This window comes from Colletotrichum acutatum (assembly GCF_030867785.1).
Source record: "Colletotrichum acutatum strain CBS 112980 chromosome Unknown BDZ83scaffold_22, whole genome shotgun sequence".
In the NCBI taxonomy this organism is placed as follows: Eukaryota; Fungi; Ascomycota; class Sordariomycetes; order Glomerellales; family Glomerellaceae; genus Colletotrichum; species Colletotrichum acutatum.
Window position 1 is genome coordinate 415,960 of NW_026849016.1, and position 25,179 is coordinate 441,138.

The window sequence follows — 25,179 nt, forward strand, 5'->3', positions numbered from 1 at the left end:
TCAAGCCCGCTTTTTTATCCAGCTTACTACTGCTTCCCGTCCCGTTCTACCTTAACGACTGGAACGAACTGGGGATCTCACAAGTTGTCTGTCTGTCTGTCTGTCGACTACTGACAGATGCTACGATCCGGGCCGAAACCCGAGGATCTCGACTTTGAGATCCATGTTGATCAGTCTTGCTTGAACACACCCGCGCACGAAGCTGCCGAGTCCGAAGTTATGGACGACGACGTCCCCGCTGCTGTCAAGGCCGAGGAGGTGAAGACGGTGGAGGATACGCTGGAAGATACACCAGAGGATGTCAGGGACGAGACTCCCGAAGTCGTCGAGGAGTCAAAGACTGAGTCGGAAGATGTGAAGGAAGACGACAAGGAAGAAGACACAACGACAGCTGAGGCAACTGCAACAGACGCTGTTGTGGAGGCTGATACTGAGGACACTCCTGAGAAGGAAGCCGAGACGACAGTTGAGGAGACGAAGTCTGCTGCAGACGAGGTCTCTGAAGAACCCGAAGCCAACGTGGAAGACACAGAACCTGCCTCGGAAGAAACACATACCACTGAAGAGGATAAGCCGGAAGCAACGACCGCGGAAGAAGGCGAAAACACGCCAGCAGATGAGGATTCGCCTGCGAATACCGAAACCAAAGATACACCTGAGGAAGAGCCTTCAAGTATAGAGGCTGAAGATAAGAAGGAAACCTCAGAAGATACTCCCCAACCAGCGGCTGAGGAGCAGACTGAGCTTGAGGAGTTGGTGGCTGAAGTAGAGGCGGAGCTTGAGGCCGAGCCTGAAGCTGCCGTTGAGACTGAGGAAGCTGCTGAAGAAACAACACCTCCGGCAGAACCTGAGCTCCAGCCCGAGGAAGACAGCAAGGAAGATACGGCCCCAACAGAGCCCGAGCTAGAGGCTACCGAGCCAGAAGCTAAGCCAGAGGTTCAGCTAGAGCCCGAACCCGAAGTAGAGGTCGAAGTCGAGGCCGAGAAAGAATCTACACCCGCCCTAGAGACAGAGCCTGAAGACGAAGAAGTCGAGAGGGGAAGGTCACTCGGCCCTGCGGCTGAAATCACAACTAGTCAACTGGCAGAGCAGGTCGCAGACTCACTCAACATGGCCCAGACAGACTCTGACGAGACCCCAACAACCGCCCCTACCATCGAAGTCGCCGACGAGGACCACGATGAGCCCGCCGCTGTCCAAGAAGCCAGCCGCTCCTCTTCGTCCCTCCGCCGTGTCTCCGGTCGTACCGATGCTCTCATTCAGGCTGCCGCCAAGGAGGTCCTCGAGCGACTCGAGGCTCAAACCATGGAGACTATTAGGAACAGGTCACATGCACGCCACGACTCCACAGGATCTACAAATAACGGCACAGAGCTACACTACGATGTGAGCACTCGCCGCGAATCCTACAACACCGACTCGCGTGCTAGCCGCCGTGAGTCGTACAACACGGAATCGCGGGCAAGTCGTCGTGAGTCTTACAATACACACTCACGAACCAGCCGCCGGGAAAGCGACGCCCACCGCCGACCCACGCATAACGAGGACGGCGGCGACAGTTCCTCCCAGCACGGCGACTCGGACGTCTTCAGCGACCGCAGCCCGCGTAGCTCACTCGGCTCTTTTGATGGCAACATCGACCACCACAAGGACACCAGCAACCGCTCCTCCAAGAGATTCTCCCACATGTCCGATGACGTCTCCGTGTCCGAGATGTCCTACTACGACAAGGAAGATTTCGTTCCAACCATTCGCGGCGCGCCGAGGATGCCCTTCCGTTCCCCCTCCGACGTTCGGGCTCTGCAATATTCATCCCCCGCGCCCTCCGTGACCGGGGGCTCCTACTCGCCGCGCTCTGGCAAACGCTCCCAGGTGCCGACCATCTCCCGCCTCGGCAGCCCCAACGTGTCCGCCCAATACTCTGCCAAGGGCCGCAAGACGCCTACCCGCTTCAACCCCAAGAAGGAGCCCGCCCCGCTCGTCCTCTTACACGTCACTCTCCTGCCACTCCGCTGGCAGTGGGCTGAGATTCTGGAGCAGACGTCCTCCGAGACCCTGTCCCCGGAAGCGAAGACGCTCCGCGAGGCGTGGCACCACCTCCACGACCGCGTCGCCGACACCGTCTGCGAGCGCGGCATTCTGCTCTCCCACCCGCAAGACGAATACGAGATCCTCGAAGAGCGGCTGTTGGAAGCCCTCGACCTGCCCCTCCGCCGACGGGCCCGCGTTCTCGAGTGCGGGCACTACCTCGGCCCGTCCAACGAGATGACGCTCGGCGAGGACATGGACAGCGACGAGGACGAGTACGACGAAGAGTCGAGGCGCAAGAGCGCGCTGCCCAAGATGCACTGGTGCCAGACGTGTCGCCACGAGATCCGCTACGAGTCCCTCGGCCCCGGCAAGATCTTCCGCATCAAGGTGTACGCTAGCAACGGCCTTATGAGGACCGGTGCGTGGGCTGCGTGCTGGAAGGAGATGGAGCGCGTTGATGTTGAAATTGAGCCCATTGTCGAGTCGGCTGTCCTGGATGAGCTGGAGCGTCTTGTTGTTGCGCAGTCGCAGCAGATGTCGCTTGTCAAGCACGATCCTACGATTCTTGAGTCTACTGAGGGGAGAGATATGCCTGAGGACCGCGGCATGTCGGACTTTGACCGCGATATGCCCTCCATGGAGGAACCTCTGCATGAGACGTCGCATATTGAGGAGACTCATCTCTTGGAGCCGAAGTACATTGAGAGCGAGGCTCATATTCCGGTTTCATCACCTCCCCCTGCTGCGGCAGAGGATACCCGGCCCCCATCTCCGGAGCCGATGCCCCGCTACGATCAAAGCGAGGAACGCCGTCTCCGCGACGAGGCGCGTATGCGTGAGATCTACGGACACCCTCCGGCTCCTGAATCAGAGCACCACGAGCCAGCTCCCGAATCTCGGCCGGCATCGTCGCACCACGACGCCTACTCGGCTCGCTCCCCTCCTCCACCTCAACAGCAACCTGAGCCTGAACCTCAACAACCTCATTACCACGAGCAACACCAGCACCACCAGTCCCCGCCCCCACCGGAGGAATCCTACGCCCAGCACCACCAGCGCCAACAAGCGTTCCAAAACGCCGGGCTCGCGGAGCTGCTCCTCGAGGCGGCACGGGTGTTTATGCAGGATAAGAAGAACCTCGCCATCGTGGTCATGAGTTTGCTTGTGCTCTTCATGGCCATTCGTCCTGCGCCGAGGGAGGTGAAGGATTGGGATGGGCAGTTTGTCGATCATGCTGCCGCGCCTGTGGTTGAGGTTCCTGCTTCGCAAGCGCAGGCTCCGGTGATGGAGAGCATTGAGGCTGTTGTGGAGTCTGTGACGGCGTCAGAGGCTTCGGTGGCGCTTGAGGTTATTCAGCCTACGCCTGAAGTTGAAGTTGCTGAGCCTAGTGTGGAGGTGTTCGTGTCTGAGTCTGTTGCGAGCGTTGAAGAGGTTGAGACTACGTCGACGTTGGCTACGGAGCAGACTTCTGTGACTGCTTCTCCTTCTTCTGAGGAGGAGGTGAGCGCTCCTTCGCCTACACCTGTTCATGAGACTATCACTACCAGAGAGTTGGTGCGTATCATTGAGACAGTGACGGAGACGGTCAAGGCTGTTGTTACGGAGACGGAGGTTGTCAGGGTTCAGCCTACGGCTAGTGTTGCGCCTGAGGTCGATGGGGTTGAGGCAAATGCGGACGTGGTCGAAGAAGTTCTGGCTGATGCTCTTCTGCCTCTGGATGACGCTTCTGAGACTCTGGTCTCCGAGGACGCCTCTGAGACGGAAGAGGCATCAGCTTTTGAGACTGTGTCGCCCGTCGAAGAGTTCACAGGAGATGCTGAGGTTGAGGAAGAAGCGCCGGCCACTGAGTCGACGTTGCCCGTCGCAGAGGACGCAGAACAAGACGTCACGGATGAGCAAGCAGAGGATGTGAATGACGAGACTGAGCAGATGGAGGAAACGGATGAGAATGAACGGGACGAGCTGTGAAAGAGATGAATGAGTTGGTATATGCAAGAAGAGACAAAGAGGAAATGTGAAACGAACGAGGTTAGGAAGGAGAGAAGATTCAAGAAGGAATGAAGCAAAGTGTTACGATATCACACCCACGTCTTTGTTTACGCCACGCACATACATGCATTGAATGAGCCTTCATACCGCCTAGCAAGCAAGCCAGCCAGTCTTTTAGCAGGGTATTCTGCGTTTAGTCTTTTCCAGAAGAGGAAGGGGTGGTATAGACGTGGGGTTTGGATGAGGCTGGATGTGGGGAGATTGTACATAGAGATGTAGTGAGAGTGAGGAGGCCAGCTTGTTAGAGCTGGTGATGAGAATTGGAGTTTGTCAATGTTTGCCAATCACTTCCTAAGTGCGAACTACCTTACTTATCCGTGGTGTGAATATCCAAATCATAGTAAAAAAAAGTCTCTTGTAACCCTCTTTTGCTTCATTTCCCACCAGAAATTCAGAGGTCGAAAATCATTCCCGGAGATGGCAAAGCGATAGCCAAGTCATTACTCTCTCCGTATGCCAGCCCCATGTCAAGCAGCGCCGAGATCTCGTCGTGCTCCTGAAGAACCTTTGCGACCCCCAAATGGGTCTCTGCTTTTGCGAGTTCAATTGCTCTGGAGAAGCCAGTCTCCGGATTCCCTTTGGCACCATTCTCGAGCAGAAGTTGAACCATGTCCAGGCGGCCGTGTTCAGCAGCTCCTTCGATCGCCGTCCTCCCATCCTCGGCTGCAGCAGGGGCGTTGATATCCGCTCCTCTCTCGAGCAGCATCTTGACAGTGCCGATATCACCGCTGATTGCTGCTCCCTGTAGTGCAGTGATGCCGCCTACTCTTGCAGGGGGCGCATTGATATCTGGGTCGAAGGAAAGCAGAAGCTGCAGCATGGCATGCCCACACTGTTCTTTGAAGTTACACGTCGCTGCCTGTAATGCAGTTCTGCCGTGTTCATCACCAGGGTTAGCGTTGATATCTGCCCTATGCTCTAGCAACAAGCGAGCAGCGTCAACTTCGTCCAAGTACGCAGCAAGTTGAAGCGGAGTCTTTGCGCCCTTTGAAGTTTCATGCTCAAGCTCATCATCAAACTTATCAATGTGCCTATCCACGTGCCACCTGGCTTCTGTTCGTGCGCCTAGTTCCAGTGCTGACTGCAGGCATTCGTAATGTAAGTTATATACCAAGTGGTGCAGTAAGCTACCGTCATCACCGTTTGGCCGGTTAACGGGCACCCCCATGGCCACCCAATTTCGGAAACGACTTAGTTTTGAAACTTGATCTCTTTGGTACTGCGGTGGCATGTGCAAAGCTCTGGCTGCGAATCTCGGGTAGAATCGACTCTTGCTAGACTTTGCGAAAGCTTCTAGCACGGTGACTCCATTCCTCTTCGCCGGAGGAGCCTTGATGTCTGCTCCGACACTGAGGAGACAATCTACAACTGAAGCTGCATCATGTTCAACAGCGCTCTGCAGCGCCGTACGTCCTCCTTTCTCATGAGCAGCAAAATTTACATCCGCGCCACTTTCGAGAAGAAAGCGTGTCAGAATCAAGTTTCCTTCACGCGCCGCATGTTGTAAGCAGCTCATTCTGTGGACTCCATAGTAGTTAAGGGGAGCCTTGAGATCAAGGAGACGGTTGCATAAGATCAAGCTCCCTTGATTGACTGCGCTTGCCAAGGCGGTAGCTCCAATGAGTGGCACCGCTGATAATCTTGATGCCAAAAGGGAGTATAATGGTAGTATACCATCGTAGATCGGTAACATGCCTGGACGATCCACCCTCCGTCGAAAAATGTCGATAAGAATGTGATCGGGCACGTGTGAACCAGCCAGCAATAGTAAATACGTGATTTCTCTCCCTCCGATACCAGTAGTGTTGACCAAAAGAATTGGTGACTCTTTCACTAATTCCTCATCAATACCTAGAAACTTCGAGCATTCAATCTGACATGGCGGCGGGTTTGGATTCACGCCACGTTGGAGTAGCGTTTGCACAGCGAGAGTGTCTGACGCTTTGATGGCTCGACGCAAGGCACATTCCAAAGCCATCTCCTGAAGTATGTTGTGTTCTAGAAGAACTTTGGAGAGCTCGCTTTTACCGATGCTCGCAGCTTGAACGATTAGATCAACGAGTGGCAGGCGATGACGGATCCATTGCCGAAGAAGCGGATACTTTCCATCATTAAATATGTGCTCCAACTCGAGTTGGAGGGGCCGCAAATTGACTTTGATCGATGGAGGTATCTGAGCTCCCTTCCTAACGAGAAGCTCTGCAACGTATGGGTCGGGTCTGGAGATGCAGATACTAAGAGCGTTGCAGGACAATTTGGGAGAATTCGTCTGATAGCAGCGGTTTATTTCAGCTCCTTTCTCGATGAGAAACTCCGCCATGTCAGGGTTGTCGGAATAGATGGCTTGAAATAGTGGAGGCCCAATGGGAGGAGGGAGCTGTTGAAAGAGTCTACCATCAGGTTCAAATCTGATGGGTGCAGTAAAATTGATATCGGCTCCATGAGAAAGTAATGCCCTTGCAGCTGATGCGGTCGAAATTCCGGCAATGGCGTGAAGCAGACGTGAAGACAGTTCGGGGGGGACTCCCAGCCCTTGTTTGTCGAAGAAGTCGACTAGCTGCTCCCACCACGAGTATTTGTCGGAATCAGGAGACGACAGGTGTATTTCTCCATATAGAGCTAGTCTGAGCCGACGTACAGCCGCTTCCAAAAGGGCTCCAGCATCTTTGGGGTTCATCTTCAAATACATCGCAAGTCGGTCCAGTACATCCATTTCTGTCACCCATTGCAGGAACGAGGGAATTGCATGAACACCTGCGATGTTGTTGCAGATGAGATGCAGAACAATGGAGAAAAATAAGTTCAGCAATCGCTGATCCCGGCACAGGGTAATTTGGCAATCCTTTGCATCCGCGGTATCGTGATCGTCCAAGTCATCGATGTCTCGCCGAAGAACATTCTCGGCAATGAAGTAAATCGGCTTCAATAAATTTAGAGAAGGATCGCCGCTTGCCAGGGCTATCCAGCCGGAACCCGAATCCGAATCCAGTTCCTGCCACCATAATGGCCACCGGACTTGGTCGACCTTGGAGGCAAAAGTATTGATATCCCTTTCAAGGGCTTTCATGAAGTGATTGACTTCTACGGCTGTTATCAGCGATGTCTCTACAAATTCTTTTGGGCATTTTGGCTATTGCGTACGAGAGATATTCAATGCCATTCCATTTAGCATCCTCAAGAAGCGAGCTGATATCTTGGAGCGAGACTTCAACGCCGTGCTTGAATCAGAAAGGCCGCTGTCAGGAATCAAATATTCTGGCGTTGGACACCGTCGCTGGGAAATCGCTGATGTCGTACCCTCGCTATTCCCGTCGGGACTTTCTCGACCACTTCGTGGATGAGGGATACTTTGCACGTGTAGCGTGTCCTGGGGACCTTTCTGGAACAGAGGCTCAGTGAAGCAAGGAGTGCTCATGCTGATATTACTGCAATCGAAATCGAAGGAGTACACCTCTGCAGAGCAAGGGTTGAAGTTCATTAAATTTGGGCCACAAGGGTCTGCGACACGAGTGACATCCGCTCTAGAGGGAAGTTGTACAATGCTCGACCCGGTGTCTGACAGAATATCGCCCCGGGGGGGGATCTTTGTGCGCACTTCTAGCCGGTGCAGGCCTGTGGTATCGATGCCAATGTCTAACTTGTTTTAGAGATCTGGTGCTCAACAACTACTTTAGTTAAGGGTCCTCGATCACTCACCGATTGGGACACCACCATCTTCCGCATCTCGTCCGCGAAGGCCGCTATATCGACGCATTTCTCTGGCAACCCGCTCAGGGCCAAGCTGGCGCCCGTTGAGAAAGATCAGACAATCTTTGCCTGCGTCCTTTTGCTTTTGCATCTCTCGTTTGATGGCTCTCCATTCGTTGGCGCGCACCTTTTTGAGGCCTGAGTAGCGCTTCTTGAACTGTTTGATACTTCTCCAGTGTAAGAGTCTTGGAATGTAAGTTTCGAGGGGTAGACAAAGGTTCAGACGTACGTTATCCTCAGTTTGTGCCTTTGATTGAGAGTCTTGATTGTTTCTTCCGCAGATCTGTCTTCGGTGACGTAGAGTTGAGTGATCTCATCATTCCAACTCTTCCACTTGATAGCAGACATGGCGGTGGTCAGTCGGACGGTGCCGCGATATCTACGACTATGCAAAAGAGATGTCGGTAGCTTCTCAACTAAGCGAAGAAGATGTGCCGGGTGCAAGATTCAAAGAATCACGCCAGATTACAAATGAGAATGGTGAATGCTATTAAATGGTTGTGCGATTTACATGTCAGCTTGCAATGAATGAGTGATTGAGAAATGGACCATTGATGAGAACAACACCAAGCAAATTACAGCCTGATGAGCTGACGGGGACTTCTGCTACATGACAAAAGACGAGTGACAGTGCATTGGTCGCCTGGTGTTTGCCAAGGCTTATCAAAAGGTGCTAGAGCTGCGAGAATCGAGCAGAAGACCAGTGCTAGAGCGAGCCGTGAGGGAGCTGTGTAACACCAAGAGTTGATAGGCTTGTAGGTGTCTCTGTGTCTTGCCCGCACACACCAGCCTGCATGGGCCTTTTGCTCAAGGTGCGTGTGATGCCCAACAGAAGCCCCTAGGCAGCAAAAGTTCCGGTTGCCTGAAGAAGTGTCGTGGCGAACTACTCGACCAAATAAGGCGGTCTATGACATTTTAGAGCACTCTGATACGCCCCCAGCCATCAAATTACGACACTTCACAAAGACGCTATGAAACAAGTGACTAGAGAAGGAGCATTGGGGTACATTCTGCCCCAAGGGCTGTGCCTCTTAGCTCTGCTGGGACTCTGTTGATGCGACTTCGAAAGTAATTGCATTTGCTGCCTGTATACCAAGTACTCATCAAATTCTCTAGACCAGAAAGTGTTAGAAATCATGTTCGCGAATTGGCTGCAAAATTCACTCCACTAATTTACAATCAACACGTGTTCGCATTATTGAAGCTTGACTTGCAGAAGTTCCCGCAGCTCTGATTATCTTCCACCTGAGAGAAGCTCTGGCACGATGATCCGAGCTGACAAGAGCATCTCTGTGACAAACCACCGTTAGAACATTTTGGAGACAATGAAGTACAGCGTAGAAAGCCCTCGAATTTCAAGTCATAATGAAGGGGTGACGACGTCATATTTACTTACATGCAGGGCGCACGCGTTTCCTGCAAAGAGGGAAAAGGCAACGGCGACGATGGAGAATTTCATTGTTGACTAGGGGGTAATCGGATGAAGAAACATAAATGACACGTTTTTTTGTGAACTAGTTGATGATCCGATGAACTGATAGTGTTGATCCAAGCTATGAGTTAATGGGAATTTGTTTGGCATTTATAATCCTCCATGGGAAGGGTGGCAGATGCCTCTCCTGCCCTTTCAAAAAGCGGATGCTTACGACAACTTCCAGGAATGAAGCCGCCGGACCGGCGACATTAGGAAGTTTATGGGGTTTCGAGGGCTTTTCATTGTTTTAGGAAGCATTTCTGGGACACACCATCATGCCACACCCCCGCCGCCTCTGGTTTCAAACACTCTCGCCAACGTACTTTAGAAAATGACAGCTACTTTTGCAGTACGTATGACATGGACATAAATTAGCCCGCACCAGATGTACTTATTCTTATCCATATGGCGCTTCGTGGAGGCGATGAAGAGTCATGCTCTACTTTGGTCGACCAGGGATCTTCCTACAGGCCAAATGCGCTTCAAATTCTTGCCACTTGACTTAGCATCATGGGTTCAAGAAATCCCTGCAGTGACCAGCGCGCAGTACGGGCAAAACGCTGAGGTGAGCATCTTGTGGTGCGAGATGTTGATGTTAGAGGATCTCCCTGCGACCTCTACTATCACCACCATCACCATTCATACTGTTGATTCAGATTCAACCGAAACGTTTCCCACAATGCTGACATTCTTGATGAGTACATGCAACTTTCTCATAAGTAGTCTTTGATCGTGGGGACCATCTTGCGATGCCTCAAAGAGGAAGGGACAGAGGTGCCCACTTACCCGTCTCCCATTGGTGGAGTTCGTCGAATGAGCCCACCAAAACCGGCTGCTTGAGCCGATAAGCCAATTGCCTGTGATAAGATAGCGATAAGCAAAAAAAGTTGCCGACCGTCGAGATTTTTGATGGTCAGGTCCCCCGCCGTCGCTCAGACACCGATCAATTCGTCGACTCCAATCGCGAAAATAGCAACCATGGGAAAGCGCAAGGTCACCGCGCTCGAGAAGGTCGATGTCGACTTGTAAGTGACCCGCGATGTAGCCGATACGTCCATCGCTAACAAGCACAGCGCCGGCTTGCAGTACAAGATCCGCCGCGACCCCAAGTCGTACGAAGAGAACTTCCTCCAGCAATGGGGCCAGTACGAGAGTCAGCGCGAGGTCTTCCTCGTCTCGCCGACGACAGCGACGAGAGAGTACACAGAGTCCTTCCATAACCTCGTAGATCTCCTCGCCCATACCGTCGACCTATACCCGAAGCACGCCGTCGCGTTCCCCGACGACCTGAAGGCGATCCTATTGCAGCACCACGAGGTTCTGCACCCCGAGCTGCGCGAGAAGATTGTCGGAGCTCTGGCGCTCCTCCGTAAGAAGGACGTCATCGACTCGACGTACTACCTCACGACACTGTTTCCCATTCTCGTTTCGTCACCCAGCAAGTCGCTGCGAACGCTTCTGTTCGGCAAGATCCTTACCGAGATGCGCAATGCGAACTCCAAGGCGACGAACCACCCCCTCAACCGCACGATCCAGACCGTCCTCTACAACCTCATTACGGCCGATCGCACATCGCCGAAAGCCGTTTGGGCTGTCAAGCTGACCCGCGAGCTGTGGAAGCGACAAATCTGGACCGACGCCAAGACGGTCGACGTTATGAAGGAAGCGGCTCTCTCCGACAACGAAAAGGTTGTCGTTGGTTCCGTGCGGTTCTTCCTCGGTGGCGACAAGGAGCGTGAGGAGCTGGAAGACGACAGCAGTGACGAGGAGCAGATTGATTTGCAAAAGATGAAGCATCAGATCGGCATCAACAAGAAGTCAAAGAAGCAGGCGAATGCGTACAAGAAGGCCGTTGCCAAGATTCACAAGCAGGAGCGCGGTAAGGGCAAGCCTCACCCGCTCAATTTTTCCGCCTTCCACCTCCTGCACGATCCTCAAGGCTTCGCCGAGACCGTGTTCCAGAAGCACCTGCAAAACACCAAGACAAAGTTCTCCCACGAGAACAAGCTCCTCGTTCTGCAGCTGGTTACGAGACTGGTTGGTCTTCACAAGTTGACCATCATCAGCCTATACTCCTGGTTCATCAAATTCCTCACGCCCCGCCAAGAGTCGGTCACTTCTTATTTGGCCTCTCTGGCTCAGGGAACGCATAGCTTGGTTCCTCCTGACGCGGTTGAGCCCCTCATCCAGAAAATTGCCAACGAATTCGTCTCAGAAGCCGCCGCAGCCGAAGTCGCTGCAGCTGGTCTGAATGCTATCCGTGAAATTTGCGTCAGACAACCCCTGGCCATGTCGGACACACTGTTGCAAGATCTTGTTCAGTACAGGAAGAGCAAAGACAAGGGAACAATGATGGCGGCCAAGGGTCTTCTGTCTCTATACAGAGAGGTTGGCGCTGATCTGCTGCAGAAGAAGGACCGAGGCAAGGACGCGTCCATGGGTCTCAGAAGCGGAGAGATCAAGACGAAGAGATTCGGCGAGGAGGAAGTTGGTGGCATCGAGGGCATCGAACTATTGGCAAGATACAAGGAGGAGCAGCGCAAGCTCAAGCGAGCCGCCAAGGGCTTGCCAGAAGACGGCGCAGACAAGGACGAGGACGAGGACGAGGAGGGCTACAAGTCAGAGGACTGGGAAGTGGACTCCGATGATAGCGACGACTCGGGCGGCTGGATCAACGTTGATCACTCGGATGACGAGGACGAGCCTGCGCCGAAGAAGCGCAGGACAGCAGAGGACGGCTCGGATGAGGAGGAGGAGGACGAGGAGGAGGACGCAGATGAGCTCGAGCGGATACAAAAACTCGCCACGACCACCATTCTCACACCCGCCGACCTCGCGAAGCTCCAAGAGCTGCGTATGGAGGCTAGTCTCAACAAGACACTGGGCAAGACTTCGAAGCGATCAAAGGAGGCTGAGAAGGCTCTGGCCCGTCATGCAGACGACGGCCTTACGGCGGAGCAGATTGAGGCTCCCGCCAAGCTGCGCAAGACGACCAAGGAGGAGAGAGTCGCGTTGGCACAAGAGGGCAAGCCGGGCCGCGAGGAGCACAAGTCGACACAGGCGATCCGCCGGTCCAAGAAGGAGGCCGAGGGCAAGAGTTCGACGAACAAGGAGAAGGCGCGCCAGAAGAACTTCATGATGACGCTGAACAAGGCCAAGTACAAGAACAAGAGGAGTTTGGTACAGACGAAGAAGGTGCTGCAGGGTCACATTGAGAGGAGTAAACGCGGCGGAAGACGTGCCAACGGTACATAGACTGGGCGAGGCTGTTGCAGGGTCTCTCTGTTCGACACCTTGGCTCTTAGTTTGGGGATGATGGCGTATGTAATCAAAAGCTCTGGGTTTCAGCATGCAAACAAGTCAAGTTCTCACAATCAAGTGCTCGGTCAGATTCACGACAACTCCTCGCAAAGCTAACTCTATCTATTGGGTTGTCCAACCACGGTTCCAGCCTTTGGAATGCTTTATCTTGAGGTATCTCGTGCTACCTTGCCTTAAGCTCGCGTTCCCTCTCAAACCCACCTACCACTCCTTAAATAACACTCCGACTGGCTTGAACGAAGCATTCTTTTCTCCATTGAACACAGCTGTACTGGACTCAGTAGTGAGGGCCACCAACTCTTTCTATACCTCACTTGAGGCTTGCACACACCCGGCTCAATGCTTCTTGTTCGTGCGATCGGGTCTTGGCCAATGTGCCTTCTTCCACGCAGTCCATCCTCTCCATCCGACCATATGTTTGGCAGCCAGGCAATCCGCACACACTTTTTTGCCTAGTCGCGCAAAGTTCTTCTGGCAACCGCACTTCGTCCTCATCAAGATACCCGTGGAGGACACAGTCTCCGCAGGTTTGTCGTCGATATCCATCGCCTCGCCCTGTGACTGATTCCCGCTGCCGCCCGGCATGTTATCCCGACATTCGCGGCAGTAACCCTCGGGAGTCCTGTGGACCTGGTGGCCGCAACCCGTACACTGCATGATATCGGCCGCGGGCAGGCTCTGGAGAGCCTGTAGGGGTTCGGCGCTGGTTGTTCCCTCGAAGAGGCACTTTCTGCAGTGGGACTTACCTTGCACTACGTGGTTACGCTCACATATGACGCAGATTCCCTGTGCGGTGAAGAAGGCTGTCAGCGGTGTGTTTGGGGTGTCTGGGGCAATGCAATTCTCGCAGCGCTTCGTGCCTGGGGGCACGTTCTTAACGTGGCAGACGTCGCAGAGGATTGGCAGCCTAGTAAGGTTTTGTGATGAGAGAGGGACATTTCTGAACGGGTTGGGTTGACTATTACCTTCTCGAGGACCCGAACCATCGTCTGGTCCAAAGGCAACGAGGATGCAGATGCACTCTGCGCATCGTCGTCGTCCGGGAGCACATGGCACTCCTGGCCTCTTACAGCGGACGCAGAGGAGCGGCCTATGGGGCTGGAACTGTTGATACTCTTGGGATAGCCTGTGGCTGTCATCTTGCTTTGGAGGGCTTACGGGGGCCACTGACGCTTCACCTGTGCTGTCGCGGATTGGGACGACGCCGGTGTCGAGTAGGAGAAGGGCTTCGGCGGCGATATTGCGGAGGACCTGCTCCCTGACGTTGCTCTGCCTGCAGTTCTCGCATACGGTGGAGACGGGTTGTCCGTTGGTACCGATGGGTTCCGGGCCTAGAAGGGTCTCGGAGCATTGAGGGCATGTCCGACAAGCTTGGTTATCAGCATACTGAGGATTGTTGGCGATGATGGATCTGAGAGGAGGGAGGGTAACTGGCAGACTGATTGAAGGCCGGTTCGATTGGATGGGGTTGAGTTGAAGGAAATCGGGGGCTGGCTGGATCTGAGACCCAGTTGCTCCCTGAGGAACGTATGGGCCTCGGCGGTAGATCGACAAGATGTCTGTTGCTGGGCTAAGGGGGATAGGGCAGGTTGCTGAACGTGTGTTTGGTCCGTTACGCGATGTGTTGATATTGAGACGAGGCCTCTTTGGTGAACGATCTATGTTTGATGACTCTACCCATCTCTTATCAGGGTGTCCGGGAGTACCACAAGGCATCTTGCTCTCCACTGAGAAGGCTATCAGTTGTGTGAGTGTTTAGTTGACTTACGAGATTGCTGCTGTAAATGTTTGGGTGGTTAAGTACGACTGTTGATGGCGGAGGCCTAAGAGAAGCTGAGATGATCAAGATGCTCCGAGAAGACACTTTGTTTTCTAAATTCCTGTTATCTTAAATACATCATGACTGAAATAATCATGTCTTGAATTGTCAATGTTTCGCGGCTTTAAAGGGCCACTTCATTGTTCATCGACTCAGCTCGAATGATAATTAAAACAAAGTTCTTGACCTTTATTATCTCGGCAAGAATGGAAAAATCTCTTTTATCGAGGACAAAGCATGTCTATTTACTCGAAGCAAAGAACACGGTCTTGTTCGAGCGACATGAACGACTTTACCGCAGCAAGCCCTTCTTACATTTCTTCTGAGACGCGGGTCTTCATGTCTGTTTTACTCCAATCATGACGCAGCTCATTAGTTTGTTTCTAGGACAAATACGGGGAAAGGGAACTGCTAGAGGGAGAGAAAGCGGTTTTCGGAAAACAAATTCGTGCATACTAGACTTGAGCTATGTAGAGGTTTCCAATTGTAAACGCAGCTTCAGGCCGTGAGGTAGCTCAATGAATGTGCGACCGCTAGATCCTCCACAATTGTCTCCAGTAATTGAAATTGACTCAACAGTTACTGTATGGTCTTAAAACAGCAAAGTTTCACTTTTGAGAAGGTATCCGGCATCTTTCTGGACAATATTGGTGGCCGAATTGCTGTCCTGCCCTACTGTGATGATTAATAATTTTGCTTCTGAGTCGGCCGGTCAAGCAAGGGTCACAGCCCTAGTACCCGTAGCCCAGATCGTCTAGTTGGTTAGGATGATACGTTGTGGTTCTTCTATACAGCGATCCGTGTTGACGGCGGTTCGAATCCGCCTCTGGGCACGAAACCTTTTTGTTTCCTCTTTTGCTGTTCGTGGAGCAAAGATTGTGGCTTCAGTCGACTCTTTGTCTTGCTTTGTGTGAGTGAGGTACGGAGGGAGTACTTTAGGTTTTGAAGATCCTACAACACCGGATGATGGAGCGGGACGCGGAAGCTTAGACGAAAGTGGGGTACTTGCGCCGACGTCTTCGCGGCGCTGGGGACTTTGTTACGTACATGTGCCCTGCCTCTTTGGCTTTGTTTGCTTTCGGTGAGGTAGAAAGAAATAGACATTGTGACTGACCTTAAATTTCAAATTCAAGAAGTGGACTTGAGGTCGTAAAGTCAATATTGTATTTAAACCATGATTGCGTCCGATTTGGCTCGGATCAGTTGGGGTCTAAGAATTCCTTTGTATTCTACCTTGTATCATCCATGTTCCTCCAACTGGTAATCCTGTCCTCCTGACCCCCTAAGAAGGACGAGATTAGGCAAACTTGACATAAACCAATAGAGGCGAGGCGAGGACGACAAGAGGATATCGTTGGTTTTCGAATTCATTGGCTTTTGATTAAATCCCACCATAGAGCAATTCGCGACTGCAGGTAACCCTCAGCAACTCACACGACGAGTATTCGTATTGCCGTTGGAACTCAGTCCAACTCTGCCCCCGCCAAGGCTTTTCAGCCGCCCGACATGGGACGATCAGCGAGATTGGAATAGCACAAATACAACCTGGCGGCTCCTACAATTCGTTGAAGTCGGAGAGGGCCAACAAATACCTGGCTGCAGCTCACTGCATGGATTCCTGCCGGCACAGCGGTCCAACCAAGGTGGGCACGCGGTCGGAAGCCGGGGGTTGCGGCCGCTAAGGAAGGGCAATCTTACCACAACCGGCTCTACGAGGCTCCTTCCGTGGCCCTATCGACACGTCAAAGTTCGAGAGGATGGATGGACGCTTTACCAGTAGATTGGATTGCGGGGCTGACGTGAGCCTGTCGACTTCACTTGAGGCTTAATTGGTGTTGGCATGTTGGGCTCTTCGCGACAACCAAATCAGGCTGTACGACGAATTATGGCTCCTGCGATTTCCGATCTTTGACTTGAGCATTGTTGACCGCTTATCTCGATCGAAGAAGAGTGTTTGCCTGTGGGTGAATTGTTGCGTTGTTGGTTGCAAAACAAAGTGTGGCACAGCACCGGGATAAAGAGAGCACGTCAAATTTTTCTTCGTTGGTTCCAACTCTGTTGCCGCCGTTTGTGATCCGGACGTACAGCCATATTTGGTTTGTTTGTTCGATCTCATCACACGGCTTTTTGGGTCCACCCCCGGTAACTCAACCTAAATAGAACTTCACTGCAACTTCGATGCTGGAAAACAATGCGTTGGGCGTTGCAACTCGGTTGCCATTGGGGGCCCTTCCCGGGGGCGGGCTGAAGCAAACTGCATGCCGCAGCGGCGCAGAGCAGGACACGGGCGGGCGGTAAGGATTGAATGGGTGTGGCGCGCCGCGATTCCCGTCCGAAGCAAAGCAGAGTAACGGCACGTCCTTGCCTTGCCCAGGCAGATGCCAATTCTCCGACAAGAGAGTGCGTGGTTTATATGCAGAAGACTGTGCCCCGTTGTCTTTCGATCTTCTCTCTTCTCTTCAGACACTGCAGCAACTTTTTTTTTACCGTCTCACAGTCTACTTCTGCGGCTTGGCTTTGGCCCTCTCACACGAAGCTCAGAAGACCATACCCACCTACATCACACAAGGTTGCCTGGAAGCTATGGAGACAGACACAAAGCCCGCAGCCGGGAGTGATGTTGAGCGAGGGAGCTCATACACAGGCAGCGTTCTTCCAGAGACCAAGGAAGTCATCGATGGAGCGTCGCCAAACAAACATCCCAGAGATGGCATGGCGGCCTGGCGTTGGCCATGCATACAGTCTGCTTTCTTCCTTGGAGGCATGCTGCTTGGTGAGGCCACCCGTTTCTTTCAATCTTACACAACCTGTAGACACTAGCTAACTTCTACTGTCAACATTTAGGATACGATGTTAGTAACATTGCGAACATCCAACCACCGATCTACGAGGCCTTTGGCCAGGTCCATCTCCTCCCATGGGTTGCGACGGGTTACACGGCAACCCAAGTCTGCATGGTTCCCCTCGTCCGCAAGCTGGCGCTTTTGGGCCATGTAAAGCTGCAGATAGTCGCCTACACCTTGATATTTCTCATTGGTGCAGCCGTGTCTGGTTCCGCCACCAGCATGAACTCCGTCATCATCGGTCGCGCGGTTTCAGGAGTTGGAGGTGCTGGAATCTATCAGCTGTAAGTAACGTGCAGGTTATCTTGTTTACTACATCCTCATTGGCTGACAATGTGATGTAGCTGCATCTTGGTCAACGTCCTTCTCACGACTCCATCAGAGCTTCCTCGTGTCCAAGGTGTCATGGCTGTCTCGTGGGCCATTGGACTGACATTAGGCCCCGTTATCGGAGGAGCCTTCGCTGAGAACCAAAGTGCTACTTGGAGATGGGCTATGTACCTCAATCTTCCCATCTTGGCTGTCATCGCTGTCCTCAACTTCGTAGCTCTGCCTCCCATCGAGGTTGGCGTCAATATGCCCCTTGTCGGCGGTCTCCTTGCCATCGATTGGCTCGGTATCGCCCTTCATATGACCGGGTTCATCCTTTTGTGCTCCGCTCTCATCTTCAGTGGTTCCACTTGGGAGTGGCCGTCTCACTCAGCGATCGTGGCCTGGGTTTTCGTGGGTGTAATCTACGCCATCTATATTGCGCAGCAATACTTTTGTCTTTTCACTAGCAAGGAAAACCGAGCGATCCCAGCAGACCTCCTCAAGAGCCGAACCGTCGCTCTCGTCGGCCTTGGAACAATGGCTGCCGGCAGCTGTTACGGAATCGCCTTGTACTACACACCATTATTCTTTGCCTTCACAAAGGGAGTCGAGCCAGTCGATGCCGCGGTCCGCATACTTCCCTTCATCTTAACCTTCATCATCTTCACAATCGTCATGGCCGGTATGATACCAGTCATAGGCCGATACGCCCCCTTCTACGTGGCAGGTGGTGCACTGGCAATGATCGGCGCCGGTCTTCAAACTCAAATCACACCTCAGACCTCTGAGGCCCGAGTGATGGGAGTCAGCACCCTCATCGGTGCGGGGACCGGATGCATGTGGCAGACCGGAGTCGCCATCATGACACAGGCCGTACCCGCAAACCGTCGTCTCGACGTCACCGCTCTCTTCATCATGGTTCAGCTTGGCGGTATCTCAGTCACACTTGCCCTAGCTGGTTGCGTCTTTTCGAACCTCGGCTTCAACCGTCTTCATGCGTCGCTGTCAGGGCTCGGATACAACGATCACGATATTCGGGAAGCATTGGCTGGTCTCGACTCCAAGATTTGGACGGCTGCGGATCGTCGGGTGGTTGCGATTGCCGTTCAGGATGTGGCGAGTGTGATTGCTGATATGCAATTTGTAATTGTGGCGGCGGGAGCTGTGGCTTTTCTGAGTGGCTGTTTTATGAAGTGGGAGAAGCTGGACTTTGGGAGGGCGAAGGCGTCTAAGTAAGGTTGTGAGAGGAGGCGCTTGCCCTTGAGGCTTGACAAGACAAATCTGTTGGAGAGCAGCTGTCCAGTTCACGGCGCTACCAAGATGGCGTGCCTGTCCTGGTCTCACTTGTCCTTGATTGTCTTCAGCTTTGAAGTCCGACAGTGGTATAACGATGGTTCAAATGAAACAGACGGGCTGCGGAAGAATTGAATACCTAGTCTACAATCTAGTCTGTGTCAGACACGTCCCAAACAGAATCAGGATTAAACAATTCATCCACCATTGCGCTGCCAAGAGGTATGGCAAGTCTAGATGAGAAACAAAAAAACTTGATTCTACTTAGGGAATCGAACAGAAGATTAAGCGTTGGTTTCACGCATCTCGAGTAAGAATGGATTCCACTGGCGCCTCCTGAACCCCTCGACCACGCTCCCCAAATCACTTGGTGAAAGGGGAAGGAGAAGATAATCAAGTACCCACCCTCACCCATTTACCTGACGTATACTCCCACGTGATCATTTGTATTCGTCAGGTGCTACTGCTACGCTGACACCGCCCTTAGCCCTTAGAGCATCCGCCGGTTTCTACTCTGTAGAAGATCTTTCCCAAAGCGTTCAATATCTAGATTCAACTCCCCCTAAAAGGGCGAACCTCGAAGAATAGGCCACAACTTACTTGAGAACCAGTGCATCTATCTCACTTTACTTTACGTATATGAATTTAAATCCTCATTGTCCTGAAAGTACGGGGAAGGACCGAGATTTTCATTCATTATTGACTTCGAGGACTTGCTCTTGTACTCAGGACTAGGTCAGGGTAGCAGATATCTCTCATATTCTATTCAAGTTCGTTTCTCATGGGGTGCTGGGGTGATATACCCTTGGTTTCTAGGTAGAATCACGGAGCATGATTTTTACTCATCATACCATATCCCTAAACTGCAAGAACCGAAGTTGGATCATACCTTACCCTGTGTAAGGGTCGTATTTTAGATGGTCAAACTTTTGACGATCCGGGACGAACACCGAGCTGCCTACTCAGAATAAAGCGCATTCCTCAAGGATGCACATGAGAGATTGAGTATACCTTTTGGATGTAAGTAGCATCTCTTTACGTTTCATGAGGTCCAATGTGTCGTGGCTCTGCGGGACTAGAATAAGCCATAAAGCAATAGTCGGGTATTGATCATAGTTGAGACCTGACAGACAAGGAGATCAAGTGCAAATCTCTGCGGTCCGATGACGTGACTTCATCGCCTTTTCACAGCATCACTTGTCGACATCCACGAGATAACGAAAGGGAACCATCCTGGCATCCGCAGCCTCACCATGTAGCAACGGTACGACCTCCAACTCGACGATCCCCCCCTTATTTCCCAACTTCCTCACTGAGAGTTTGACGCGTGGTTGCGATTCTTCAGGCCTGGATCAGTGCCGGGGTAAAACTCGCCATCATCGGAAAACGTATGCGCTGGCGGAGTGGGGTCAGCTTGGCCGGGTCTGCTGTGCCGGTTGGGCGGGGTGGTAGGGTTGAAGGGACCGGCCGAGAGACCGGCCGAACCTGGCGTAGAAGAAGGTCCGGGAGGGGTGTGTTGGAAGTATTGAGCGTACGAGTTGTAGTTCGAATAGCCAGCAGCAGCAGCTGCTGGATCGACTGGAGAAGAGCGATGATCGTCAGGGCCGTAGCCGGGAGGCCGAGAGCCTAGATTGCTGTCAGGACGGAAGTTGAGACCGGGATGAGAAGGAGGGATTGGAGCTGCATGACCCGCATGAGGCGCGCCGTAATGGGAAGGACGGTAGAATGGGTGAGGCGGGTATGGAGGCTGAAGAGGGTGGGTAGGATCGTAGCCAGGATAAGGCATACCTTGAGCTGCCGCCATGTTTGCAGCCTCAACGGCTTTGGCCTGGTGGTAAGCAAGATCGCCTGCGATTTGGGGTTAGCGTTATGTTGCGATGAAGATGGTGGGATGGCACCATGTCCATGTGAAGATCCGGGTTGCTGATCGACGTGGTCAAACGGTGGGGGTGGGGCTGGCACGTGAAATCGCGGGGAATGAAGCCTCTCATGTGAGAAGGAGGATGATTGAGATGTCCGTGTTTGGCTAAAATGTGCATATACATACCGTGACCAACTGGAGTACTGGCAGGAGAACTATCGACGCGCGTGGGGGTGAAGAGCTGAGCGGACGGGTTGAGGTTGGCCGTAAAACCCGAGGAAGCGCTGACCTTGCCGGAGCTGGAACGAGACATGCTGATGCTAGGGGTGCTATCTCGAGATGCTATCGCGAGAATGTGACTTTCCTGTTTTGGGAATATTCTGGATCGAGTGTAGCGACGGTGCTTCTTTTTCGGAACTCGGATGCGGCGTTTGATGAGATGGGGCTGTCTGTAACGATGCAATACGGAAGGAGCGAGAGTTGCAGTGGGGACTGTACCGTCCATGTTTATACCATCGCGTCTGTTTGGTGGTTTGTTGAAGATATTCTCACTTTTTGCGTTTGCTTGTGGGACACAATGAAATCCGTTGACTTGTTCTAGAAGAAGTGTGCAGGTGGACAAGAAGCCTGATTCCTGCCTAGGTAGGCGGCCCCATTTTCATCCGGACTGTACTGCCTGATTTGCATCGTCTATTGGGCTTCCGTTTGCTGCCTGGGAAAGACCGCCTTAAATCTTGGGATGCCTTTGTATAAGTCTTCCCTATGTTAGTAGTCTTTGAGCCAGAAATCGATGTCAATCTACATTGCTGCCCACGATATTCTCCTCATACTGCATCGAGAATAAACAGGCGATTTAGACACTTGTAAACGCCAGTAGAAACCACTTTGCGACTTATCAAAAGTTCCTCGGACATAGTAGGAGCTTCTGGACTTGGAAGTTTGCATGTTGACTACCTTACCTACTTTACATGCATTGGTGACTTCGAAGTTTGCGGCATCATGACAAATTATTGTTGCCTCGCCACGCCGACCGCACAGTTTGTGAGAGTTCCTGCCTACTTTAGTAGCATGTGCTGCCGCAGAAGGCCCTTTTTAGATATCGCAGCTGTCTATCTGAAGGCGTATTCGGTATAGAATATGACACAAATTCTGAGTCTTGATAAGGCATGGGTTTCCGTACAATCTCAAGCTATGCGTGTATGATTGAATACCGCTAAGCGTGATTAACGATCTGCCGCCACACCCCTTTAGTTAGGTGTACACATATGTCAGGCACCGTTACCCTGTTCTGGAAGATCTGCAAAAGGCCCTCGGACTTTATTTCAAGCTCCAGGTTCTCCATGTTCAAGTACCGTGAAGGAAAAGATGGATGCTCCATGATTTGCCACATGTTCCGCGCCGTATGCAAGCAATGTCAAGTTTGTTCTGTAGCACTGCGGATAGCTCCGAGGCTTATGCACGACACAAACAAACAGCTGCTAGATTCGGCAGGAGGGTATGACAAGATCAGTTCTTCATACTGCACACATGCCGCAAATGACGTTAATTGATGCGAATTCGACAAGCGCGCGATCTTCAAGTCCTTTTGCGTGCCAAGTGGGCCAAAAGTTTGGTCTCCCCAAGCACTAGGCAAAACACCAAGTCGATGCTATCTCATACAGCACGTGAAGATCATGGGAGGTCCAAACAAGGTGTGCGTGGGCAGCTTAGAGTTGCCAATTCTAATTGAGATCTGATCGCTGACCGATTAACTTCGAGCGGATCCTGCTCCGAAGTCCGACACGACCTCTGGCATGCCAAGGAACCCTACGCTGACCGGTCCTGCTCCGTCTGATACTCGGACAATGTCGCCGACTTGGCGAACTGAGGCCTTTGCTACAGTTGCAGGCCATACAACCCTTTGACGCGTTATAGGGGAGCAACAGAAACATCCCAGCCACCCTGAGTGAGAAAATGTCCGACATCGGTTGTGGTCGAGACGGGGGGAGCTGACCAAGCGACGTCACAACTTATCCGCGCGTTCGAAAATGACTCGGAGTAAACGTCACAGGGCTTCCAAAGGTCAAGATCGCAATGAATTTCCGCGGGAAACGGCCCTTGAAGATGCTGACGAAAACTTGACAAAGTGCAGGACAACGTTGTAGGCCAATGACCGAAGCCCTGCGATGTCTCCCGATCTTCCACGCGCGCGCGTTTGAAGTTCTTCAAAAGTTCAAAACACCAGCAACTTTGAGGAATCCATTCCTGGTCGCCCCGGCCCACCCCCAGCTCCGTGACCCCACTACGGTCGGGCTTCCGATGCAGACGGCGGCAGCGGCTCGGAGGAGATAGCTCGTTGCGGCAACTGCAATGTGATCATCCGCTCTGCGCTCTTTTTGCCTGGTCCAATGTTACCTCTTTCCGCGCAATATGGAAGAAGAAAGCGTCCGAAGAAGGTCGACAAAAACCGGTTAGGAGCGATACCTGTACGGTTTTACATCAGCATCTGTCATCCACAAGCAGCTTCCCGAAAAGCTGCCAAGTTCTGTTTTTGAACAACTGTGCCTCGCTCACATGTGACATGGAACTCTAGATTTAGGCGCGAAGAAGGGGAACCGCGTCTTTAGGTGGTTGTATGATGTGCTTCCCGCGTCTTGGCCACCTCTTGGGCCCTCTCGATAGGTCGTTTGGTTGCGTTCGGTTGAGTGACGTGAGGTTGCATCGGCACATAGAGCTTCTCAACAAGGGATAGTTCCGGAACGTCGCAGTGCAAACGGAATCGCCCTGTCCGCGTCTAAATCGTCCCCCACGGTTGCCCGGCCTCATAGGTTGCACCGGGGCCCGGCTCGAAGAGAGAGAGAGCCCAGCCAGCAACAACACCAACTTTCAAGGCTTGGCCCAGTTGCTGCCCACGGATCGCGGGGGCAGAAAATCACACCACTTGAATCCACTCGTAGAGATTGATTAGATTGCGTCGCAGCCATCCTGGAGCCATCTCGATCTGGACCTTCTGGGGGCCGGATCCTCACTCCACTCACTGATGAAGCCTAGCCCGTCGCCAGAGCCTTTTGCGCAAAGATTGGATCTGGGGGAGGGGAGAACAACAGCTTTGTCGGTCACAAGGCCTGAGCTGGAGAAAGCCTGGAGCCGTTTCTTGTGGTTTGATTTTCCAAGGACATGATCCTTGAAGCCTCGACGATCCTCCGAGTCGATCCCGAGCTCCCCGCTGCGCCGCAGAAGACAATCAGGCCTCAAAACTCATTGCTCGCGACTGAGTGGACGATCAGTGATCATTGATCAGTGATTAGTGCCTTTATGTCGGTAGCCAGCAGGCGATGAAACGCTGCGTTGCTTTCGTTTGCGGTCTCGTATTCCGGCGGCCAGGTGTTCCTAAGCTCGGCCGAGAAGGTAGTTAATCGTGACAACCAAGTTCCACCCCGCCCACCGGCAGTCGAGGGCCCACTCCGCAGGCCGGGCCGTGGGCGTTGGACCGATGTCATTTGTGGACTTGGACCTGGTAGTAAAGATTAACGCGGCAACTTGCAACTAGGTTGAAAGTGCTTGCATGAAGCATTACACCTAGAGGCTAGGCCCCGCGAGTTGTGAGGTGGGGCCTTGCAGCGCGTTGCAGGACTCTGCCAACTTGATTGATACACCTTGATGAGGATGTTATCGATGCTTGTATGTGATGTGATGGGGGATGGATGGATGGATGGATGAATGGATGTATGCGCGCACGTCGGCCCCGACAACTTTCCTGTTTGAGACCCAGCGGTCAAGTTCACCCGCAATCCTGACAAGGACATGGTTTCTTTCTTGAGATGGCTGCGAGGTCTTCTCAACGCGGAAGGAGAATTTTGATGTGTCAGTCCGAACCTCTCGATGTAGCTCGGGTGGAGTTCGAAGATGTCTGCTGGCCATCAGTGGGAGGATTCACGCAACAACCCCGGTGGATGACCTTGGGTGTGATGCAACTCAACACGGATGTACGTGATGGTGAGAGATTTTCCCTCTTGCGTCCGGTCCAGGAAGGAGGATGAGGACTTGCGTTGTCAGGGTATTGGGGGTCGAGGTTGTCGAGGGGGCTCAAAGGAGGCTGGCGAAGATATTTAAAGTCCCGAGCGCTCGCCAACATGGTGACGAGTCGACAAGCAACAGGAGCATTTACTCCTTCAGATCTATTAGGATTTGGAATAGTCTGGTCTTTATTTGGCTCTCATTTGGAATTTATCCTTGCCAGTTCCCTCCTCCAGTCTATTTTAGTCCCGCAGCCATGCAGAACACTATCGTTCAAGACTCGGCGTCAACTCCGGTTGGGCCAGCCCCTCTATCCTTCACCCAAGGCGAACGAATCAAGTCCACCTATCCCACTGTTACGGCCGCATTCTATCATCATGCAGAGACTCATCCTGATGTCACCGCAGGGCGTGACTTGTCGTCGCAGCAGATT

General features: G+C 52.7%; 6 protein-coding genes and 1 non-coding gene across 7 annotated transcripts; 4 read left to right on the forward strand and 3 right to left on the reverse strand.

Annotated features, from left to right (window-relative positions):
* Positions 1-219: 219 nt before the first annotated feature.
* On the forward strand, positions 220-3,999 carry BDZ83DRAFT_571807 (uncharacterized protein; the record flags this gene model as incomplete). Its single annotated transcript, XM_060504444.1, has 3 exons — positions 220-1,075; positions 1,163-3,690; positions 3,790-3,999. The coding sequence occupies 3 exons, from the start codon at positions 220-222 to the stop codon at positions 3,997-3,999; spliced, it is 3,594 nt and encodes a 1,197-aa protein (XP_060367843.1).
* Positions 4,000-4,343: 344 nt separating this feature from the next.
* Positions 4,344-7,244, reverse strand: BDZ83DRAFT_612073 (ankyrin repeat-containing domain protein). The gene has a single exon (XM_060507697.1). It carries the CDS (start codon positions 7,145-7,147, stop codon positions 4,472-4,474), a length of 2,676 nt encoding a protein of 891 aa, XP_060367844.1. The 5' UTR covers positions 7,148-7,244; the 3' UTR covers positions 4,344-4,471.
* Positions 7,245-10,218: 2,974 nt separating this feature from the next.
* On the forward strand, positions 10,219-12,675 carry BDZ83DRAFT_612079 (SDA1-domain-containing protein). The gene is made up of 2 exons (XM_060507698.1): positions 10,219-10,326; positions 10,375-12,675. Exons 1-2 carry the CDS (start codon positions 10,280-10,282, stop codon positions 12,554-12,556), a joined length of 2,229 nt encoding a protein of 742 aa, XP_060367845.1. The 5' UTR covers positions 10,219-10,279; the 3' UTR covers positions 12,557-12,675.
* On the reverse strand, positions 12,657-14,570 carry BDZ83DRAFT_612081 (uncharacterized protein). Its single transcript, XM_060507699.1, has one exon. It carries the CDS (start codon positions 14,336-14,338, stop codon positions 12,959-12,961), a length of 1,380 nt encoding a protein of 459 aa, XP_060367846.1. The 5' UTR covers positions 14,339-14,570; the 3' UTR covers positions 12,657-12,958.
* Positions 14,571-15,184: 614 nt separating this feature from the next.
* On the forward strand, positions 15,185-15,274 carry BDZ83DRAFT_t85. Its single transcript has one exon. It is a non-coding gene; the product is annotated as a tRNA-His (tRNA).
* Positions 15,275-17,024: 1,750 nt separating this feature from the next.
* BDZ83DRAFT_790314 (major facilitator superfamily transporter) lies at positions 17,025-19,075 on the forward strand (the record flags this gene model as incomplete). Its single annotated transcript, XM_060515711.1, has 3 exons — positions 17,025-17,214; positions 17,286-17,568; positions 17,629-19,075. The coding sequence occupies 3 exons, from the start codon at positions 17,025-17,027 to the stop codon at positions 18,830-18,832; spliced, it is 1,677 nt and encodes a 558-aa protein (XP_060367847.1). The 3' UTR covers positions 18,833-19,075.
* Positions 19,076-20,198: 1,123 nt separating this feature from the next.
* Positions 20,199-21,063, reverse strand: BDZ83DRAFT_749838 (uncharacterized protein; the record flags this gene model as incomplete). Its single annotated transcript, XM_060513826.1, has 2 exons — positions 20,199-20,737; positions 20,937-21,063. The coding sequence occupies 2 exons, from the start codon at positions 21,061-21,063 to the stop codon at positions 20,199-20,201; spliced, it is 666 nt and encodes a 221-aa protein (XP_060367848.1).
* Between the last annotated feature and the right edge of the window lie 4,116 nt (positions 21,064-25,179).

Bases quoted from the DNA above. Each gene is read 5' to 3' on its own strand.
- BDZ83DRAFT_612073 (XM_060507697.1), bottom strand. From the start codon at position 7,147: ATGAAAGCCCTTGAAAGGGATATCAATACTTTTGCCTCCAAGGTCGAC.
- BDZ83DRAFT_612079 (XM_060507698.1), top strand. From the start codon at position 10,280: ATGGGAAAGCGCAAGGTCACCGCGCTCGAGAAGGTCGATGTCGACTT. The intron at 10,327-10,374 runs GTAAGTGACCCG...TAACAAGCACAG, and splicing joins GAGAAGGTCGATGTCGACTT to CGCCGGCTTGCAGTACAAGA.
- BDZ83DRAFT_612081 (XM_060507699.1), bottom strand. From the start codon at position 14,338: ATGCCTTGTGGTACTCCCGGACACCCTGATAAGAGATGGGTAGAGTCA.